General features: G+C 42.5%; 1 protein-coding gene across 7 annotated transcripts in view; it reads left to right on the forward strand.

Annotated features, from left to right (window-relative positions):
• Positions 1-8,077, forward strand: part of brsk2a (BR serine/threonine kinase 2a) — a 149,826-nt gene that overhangs the window by 82,303 nt on the left and 59,446 nt on the right. For all 7 annotated transcript variants that reach the window (XM_031862407.1, XM_031862424.1, XM_031862446.1 and 4 more), the window contains exon 2: positions 5,627-5,721. In XM_031862407.1, the coding sequence (XP_031718267.1) occupies positions 5,627-5,721 (95 nt within the window). The remainder of the gene's footprint in view (positions 1-5,626; positions 5,722-8,077) is intronic.

Below are 8,077 nucleotides of genomic sequence, written 5' to 3' on the forward strand. Positions count from 1 at the left end.
GTGTGTGTGTGTGTGTGTGTGTGTGTGTGTGTGTGTGTGTGTGTGTGGTTAGAAGGTGAACATCCTAAAGACATCCTCTCCTAGGCTCAAGCATGGTGTTCCTGTCCTCTCTCCCCAGCTCTCCTTCATTCCCTCTCGGGGAAATCTTGCTCGCAGTCGGGGTCCTCTCCTGCCTGCTCCTGCCTGCCAGATGATAAATCGACCACTGATCGGCGTGCTTTTCAAACTGGAACAGGAAGAGCTCTTACAAGTTAACACAGATGGAGACACGTTTTCTCACACTCGGGAGTAGGGTTTTTCCCTGGCTGCTCTGCCAAGCTAAACAGCTTTATGGGAAGGCAGAGGAAGGCAAACATAAACATGCCAACGAGGGCCCACTGGGAACTCACCATTGCATGTCAAAGGATTTAAATATAGCTTACAGCTCTCACTTCATAGTATACCAAACCTCATTCAGAAAACTGCCCAGCATGTTATCGACAACATAGAATAGTGACAAGTGCACTTTCTTGATTCGCTAAGCACCACTCTTTTTGTTGCTTAGTTTATGTGTGAGTTGGGGATCGAGTGTGGTTTTCACTAATTCTCACTGACTACATGCCACCTCTAAATGTGTCGAGTTGGTAGAAAATATTTGTTTAATCCCAACTCCCAAAAGCACTTGTCTTTAAAATCTTTGGCATAAAGTTGCTTTATTCATATAGTTCGGATACATCAGTTCCCGTAATTAATATACGCTGACACCTAGTAAAGATGTTCTCGCGACAGATGTCAGCAAGTTCAGTTGTGTTATCATAAAACAAAATCCCTTATGCAGAGACAGTGAAGTGAGACAAAAAGCTCCAAATCACCAAATCAGTGCTAGCACATGGCTCAATGATGCAGAGCAGCAGGGGAACAGCCAGAATGTTCTTTTAGCTTCGGGAAAAAGAGTTGATTTGCCACATTTTCACAAACTTGTACAGATTTTGTTAATTAACAGTTTTCATTAATGATGAGTTGCTAAACATCTCCTAAATGGCCGTCTCTGCGGACACAATCAAAAGTTTTATTTGCAAGTTTTACTATCCATCCCAAATTTGTCAAAGCCAGCGGGGAAATGATTGAACCTCGACCTCCTCTAGCGGTCCCTCCACATTAATCACAGAGCAGCTTGGAAAGTAAAGAGTGCAGAGTCGGGATGGAGGCCTTGGGTCAGTCGATGGTGGCCTCTCCAGCCCATAAGTCCCTGGCTGGTGTCATTATTCTGACACTGTTGTGAAGGCGAGAGGTTTTGATGCTATTGATTCGGGAGGATGGCGAAGGAGAGGAGAGATCGATTGAATTGCTGATTCAGTGGTGTTGCAAACTTGGCTGCACAGCCTGCTTTTGTCCATATGTGAGTTAATGAAAAGTATATAAGTGAACAGTGTGTGACAATGCCGGTCCGCCTGTGTCTCCCTGGTCCAGTTAATAGATTACATGTGACACTCATGTGCTGTCCTACAGATCAGCTTTACATTTACAAAGAGACTATCTGTACACACTCTGAACCTTTGTGCTGTCAGTCAAAGCCTTACTTTTGAAGCTATGTTCAAAGGCAGTCTACCTGCTCAGCCCAACCAGATCCAGACAAAACCCCGGTGTCTTCCAGGGCACCTCCTGGACACCCCTCCCCCCAGCCCTGCCAAACCAGGTTCAGCTCAGCGTGTTCACCCAGAACTGAGAGAGTTTCCTCTGGAGTTTCGTCACAGACAGGTGAAAGGGGCACAGGGAGTATCAGGCAATCGCTGTCATTACAGGACATTAGAGAGAAGGGAAGGCAGGGTTGATTTTTGGTCATGGGGAGGAGGAGATTAATTAGATAACACAACATACTTCAGACAAGTCACAGGGAAATTGTTGTGACAGGATTGTTTGTCCTTAATTGCATGTATTTCCTGTTGTTGGGGTTGGACATTAGCAGGGAATCATTGAGAAGTATAAATCATGAGGAGATCATATGGGGGTTTATTTTAGAGGTGCTGGTGGTTGTTTGAAAATCATTAAAATGCTGTGATGGTGTTGTGAAGATATCGTAAGTCTTTGTGCAGTGAGGCAGAGAGTGGGTTTCTGGGCAACTGCAGCTTAACGGCCAAGATCTCAACCTCCTATCTCTGTGCTGTGCTTCAAACAAAATAATATTTTGTTGAGCTAACCAAAAGCCAAACAGCCCAAAGATGTTTTTATTTATTCATTGACTTTGTCAATTTTTTTTTTTAATTTGTTTTTTTATTTATACTTTTATTCTATTACTGGTTTGATAAATATGACTCTGTCTCGACACACTTTTATGAAATTATGTACAAGTACTGTGTGTTGGCAATCTACTGTGTGTGAATGCTTGAAACACCCACACACAATGACATGCTCTAGCATTTCATCGGTACTATTTGTGGAAATGTAAATGCATGATTTTGATGTGAAATACAACAATTTCTAAAAAGGCAGGAGTGAGTTTCTTAACGTTTCAACAGAGGGGATTGACGCAGGTCCGTTTAGTTGACCCGCGACTAGCGAACCGCCCCACAAACAGCTGTTTTTGTTCTGCGTTTTTTAATACACTGCTATATAGTTTAGAGAATGTTACATTATAGACCGACAGAAGCGCAAAGTCGTAATTACAAATCTGTCTGCTACTTCAGCACCACGGACAGCGCCATGGATTTATCAATACACTGCACAGTTAGGCTACTGGTATTTCAGAGTCATGGTCGGGATCATAAAACTTAACTTCCACAAACCTCAGTGAGATAAAGGATCAATGAGTCAGGCAGCCTAGACCAACATATTCGACTAAACAATCCTTCTGTCCCTGTACTATTTCTGCTAGGCTACTAAGGCAGCCCCCCTCATCCCCGCTCAAATTGCCTACTGACTCTAGGGATGGATTTGTCAGTCGGTCCGACAATTTGGACCAGACTGAAATATATCAACAATAATTGGATGGATTGCCATGAAATGTGGTGCAGATATCCATGGCTTCCAAATGATGAATCCTCCTGTCTTTGGTGATTCACCTTTAGCACCATCATCAGATTGACATTTTGGGCCTTAAGTGGAGCGTCTCAAAAACGAATGCTTGGATTGCAATGAACTTTTGGTGGAGAACTTCATGATCTCCTCAGTACTTTTTTCAATAACTTTGGTCATCTTTTGATTTGAGCACCATCATCTGGTGAAAATGTCCAATTGTCCAATACTTTGGATTATAACTAAAAACTTTGTAATGCAGCTTAGCATTGCCATTGTAAGCATGTTAGCATGCTGACGTTAGCATTTAGCACACCCAAAGCAGATATGTGCCTAAAAGCACAGACTCACAGAGCTGCCATAACTGTAGTCTCTCAATCTTGTTGCAATTTGTTGCTCAAAAGGTATATTCTGAGTGATTTTATGAGTCTTTTTTTTTTACTCAGGCTTATTACTTAAGAGTTGCACAGAGTAGCCTCTGTTGGCAGGTTTTTCAATTTTGAGGACGTGTTACAGGATATCAACACTCCTCTGGTCTGATATTCCTCAAGTGGGTCTGAGGTTGGTGAAGAATATTGTTGCACACAACATTTGCTTGCTTTTGTTTCACCACCAGTGACTGGTAAACATGTCACATTTTATAATTTAAGCTTGTAAATGGAATGTGTTTTGCCATGACAATTAGTTCTGTTGTTGTTTTGAGTCGTGATTCTTATTCGAGGTATGAAAGAGGCGTACGTCTTATGTCCCTTTGTATTATGTACTGAACTTCCTTGTGCGAGTTCATTACAATCCGTACACAAAGTGGTTGTAAAATCGTAATGTGCTGTCTTCCCGTGCACATCTCCCTCTTGCTAATGCACCCTCAGCTAACGAAAACACAGGCATTGGAGAAAGATGGATAGAGAGGCAAGTAATCCAGTTAACTTTTCATGTATTTGCAGGCAGATATTTTCTCTTTTAATGCGTTTATCATGACTTATGAGCTTCACTATAGTGTCCATTAACATATGATTACCATCACAGTGCTAATGGGTTTGTCTGTTGTTCCCCGTCCTGCTCAACTGCTTCATCCCCTTTTCTAAATCTTTCTACATCTTTTATCATCTTTTTAGTATTTGCTTCCTTCCTATCTCTCTGTCCTGCTCTCCGTCATTCTCTCTCTCTCACGCCTCCTCTCCTACATGTGTCTCCACTCACGGCCCCCGCGGCCCCTCGTCTCCAAAGCCAGAACCTCACTCCCACGCGATGCTCTCCATTATTGCTTAATTATCTCTGGCCTGTCATTTCAATAATGTGCTATCGCTGATTCTGAATCTTTGCACTTTTTCCCCTTCATCTTTCACATGCTCTTTTCTATTTACTTCTTCATGTCCCTTCTCTATCCCCCTCTGCTGCTTCCCCTCCTCCTCTGTCGTTTCTGTGGTGTCGGAAGACTTGTTTCTGCATTCCTATGTTAGCCCGCCTCCTCAAAGCCCATTGACTCTCCTCTTCTGCTGATTCATATAGAAATCAAACTGCCTAATAGACAGGGAGAGAGCGAGCTGGAAGTCTGGTTCATGTCAGCCAGCCAGTTTGATGCAGGACGTTGCTTTTCTGCATCAACATGCTACTTTCAGTAACTGCATCATTTCTGTCATTGGCACATGAGGAGTAGTACTTATTAACTTAATCCCACCATCTTCATGGTGGGAGCAGCAAGATATCAAAGCCTTCCGATTATCCCATTACCATTAGAGAACTCAAATGCTGTAGTTAAAACTCTTCTTTCGTCGTCTCCAAATCCCCGCAGCATCACGGAGCCGTTGGGGAAATCAATAATAGAGAGCCGACATTTGTTTGTGTATGGGTGTGTGTGTGTTTGTTTCAGTTTGTCTGATGCAAACATCTTTCTAATGTGTGTGTGCAACTCTGTTGTCCCTGGCAGAAAATGGATTGGTGCTGTTGTCATGGCTCCCCTGTATCAAATACATAAAACATTTTGTTTCTTTTGTCTTATTTATAATGCCGAGGTTTTTGAATTGGACACTAATGCCATTGCTAAAAGTTTCTGTATGAATTCCAAGAGATACAGCATATCAAACACACTCAAATCTCACCCCATCCATCGATGTGTTGTGAAGTCAAGGGTAACGCTTTCTTCTGTGTCGTTGAAATATGAAATCCTGATTTGCTCTCCGACTTTTTTTGCGTTGTTGCTTCATTTTTGTCCGTTTTGAGCCCGGTCAATGAGTCCCATTCCACAACTGACCTTTGACTCTGTTTGTTTTTTTATTGTCTGTTTGAGCTAACTCAACTGCTTCACAGCAGTTTAGTGCATTACAGGAATCAATAACAGTAATGGCCCATTCCCTTACTGCCTTTATGACTTGAATAAACCCCAGAGGGCAGTTTCTGAAAGGAATAGTCTACACTTCAAAAGTCATTATCAGCATTCTGTGCATTTCCATTATATCAGTCCGGTCAATGCACATTAGTGGTAAGCCAAAAAAACAACAACTTCACACATCGCTTTAATTCAAGTGTATTTTACATGTCCTGTCATAACTAGGAACACATCATGCAGTGTGGACATCTAAGAAGTATTTTACCTATTTGACCTAATAAAGTGAGTGTTTCCTGTTTGTTTTTGCAGGGTTGGTCAAGCTGGGGATCCACTGTGTAACATGCCAGAAAGTCGCCATAAAGATTGTCAACCGTGAGAAACTCAGTGAGTCGGTACTAATGAAGGTAAGTTTACAGCTTTCAGTTCTTCCAGTGGCTTTCAGGTTTACAATTGAGGTGTTTTAAATAGTTCTGGGTGTTTTTTTTCACTTAAATGTTTCCATGTAATCTATATGTATGTGAATAAAGCATGTACTAGTGAAAAGAGTAATGTATTGTGTAGTTAGTTGACCTGTTAGTTTGTCTATAGGTGAGAAATGTGTTGTTTGTCTAATTTTCAACAACCACATTGTCTGTGTTTGAGTCTGGCTGGAGATCTTTGATGAACACCATGCCTCTCTCTGGCCCCAAAATCCTAACATGCAGAAGCCAGGCTGACTGAAGCAAGACTAAGGGTTGGACTCTAACTGAATAGTGATGTCCCTTAAAGAGCCACTTCTTTGACACATACAATCTGGGCTGACTGCCTGCTAGCATTTCAAAAACCGAAATGTTTGGACTGCTCGTGTGGGTTTGAAACTCTTCCATAAATCAGTGGCTGATCTTGCAAAAATGTTTGAATATGAGTGATTCATATCATAATCAGCCTCATGGAGAGTGGAATCACTAGCGTTTCATCCTTCTCAAATGTTGAACTGAAGCAGTCAGCTGTTTAGCTCCCCTGCCAGGAGTCGGTGCCTCCAAGAAAACTTGGGGTAACAAAACAATAAAGCAGGTTTCTGCAACTATAATTGCTTTAACCTCACTCCAAAATGCTTCAAAATCGTCTGGGTGAAACATTCATATTTATAACGTTGCTGTTCCCACACAACCTTGTTTCAGGATTCAGTGGGGATTTTTTTTTTTCTTATTATGTACCAGGGCTCCTGCTGGGCAGCTCTATTCATTGCCCACGCACAATTGGCGTGCTACAAAATTGGCCCTCGTGTTGATGGAATAGTTGTAAAGAAAGCAAAGAGAGCTGGAAGATGGAGGACAACAAGATGCTACAACCTGAAAATTATTCTTTCATAGGACACACGCAGAGAGGAGCGCCTACTCTAATTGTTTGCTTATGAGCTGGAAAGCAGGAAGCGGATGTTTTTTTTTTTCTCACACTACAGGTTATCTACAAATGGAAAATCCTTCCGCTTTGCATCGCTTCTGCGGCAGCATCATTAGACTTTCGATGAAAAGCTCTCTGCGCTCGAATATTGCTGTTTGATAAACAGTCGGGTATTAATCAGTTTCTAGCTGTGTCAGTGCCTCCGTGACTTTTGCTCACTCATTGCTATCTTGCTCCCGAAGTCGCTCTCTTTTTATCTCGGTCTATTTGGCTCAACATGCAGTCTAATATTTTCATGAGGGAAAGACTGGTCATTTTGGTTGCCTCGGCACTTACAGAAGTATTATTAGTTGTAGCAGTAGTTGCTGGAACCATTGTAACATGTGACAGCAGAGAGGATGGCAGCGGGATAATGTCCCAACCCAGGTGTTTCACATCGTGCTGTCCTGCAGAGGAAAATGATAGTAACAGATGCCAAACACTGACAAGGCTTTTGCTGAAGCTGCATTTTAGAGCCAATTACTGAAGTCAGCCATTGTCACTCTTCTCTCAACTGCTGGCCCCTGGTGTGTGTGTGTGTGTGTGTGTGTGTGTGTGTGTGTGTGTGTGTGTGCGCGCGCGCGCCAGTAGGGATTGAATCATGTGGAAGCCAGGAGCAACTGAGTTCCTCTGAAAGATACTCTTTGAATGTTTTGTCTTAAGTTTGAGAATGGATGCAAACAATCATAATCAGTCACCAACATTTCATATACATGAGTGTGTGATGAGCAATGCTTGTATGGAAATGGTGTGTGTGTTTGTCATCCCCCATATAACACGGACAAAAGTCAGTAGTTTGGAAGTCTAGTTGACATTCTACGTTTTTTGTGTCATCATTTCTGTGTGTTATGGACGGTGTGTGTATTGATTTGATCGTCGGCCTCTGTAAAAAGCAACTTGAGGCCTTAATTATAATTCTAAACCTCTGTTTCAATATCCTTTTTTCACCAACGTGTAATTAGTTATGAGGCACGACCCATTAGACCACACTGTTGGTGAGGTCACTTGTAAAGTTCCCTCTAGTTTCGGGACTCACTAAACATAACTTTGGTCTCCTGCAGTGGCCTGGACAGGTGTTTTCTGAAATCCAGCGACTTTCCCATCTTCCCATTGTGTTGCACTCCACAGTCTTCTGTATCTGTTCTCCGGCCTGCCTGTGTGGCTGTCAGACTGTCAGACGGACTGCACTCTACTGCAAGACTCACAGACTGTGAAATGTCACCTTTTAATATGCTAATGTATAGGGTCCCCGTGGTGCCATTAGGGGAGAATCTGACTCTCCTGGACAGGTGTGTGTGTGTGTGTGTGTGTGTGTGTGTGTGTGTGTGTGTGTGTGTG

This window comes from Anarrhichthys ocellatus, unplaced genomic scaffold (assembly GCF_004355925.1).
Source record: "Anarrhichthys ocellatus isolate YVR2014 unplaced genomic scaffold, GSC_Weel_1.0 scaffold2, whole genome shotgun sequence".
Lineage (NCBI taxonomy): Eukaryota > Metazoa > Chordata > Actinopteri > Perciformes > Anarhichadidae > Anarrhichthys > Anarrhichthys ocellatus.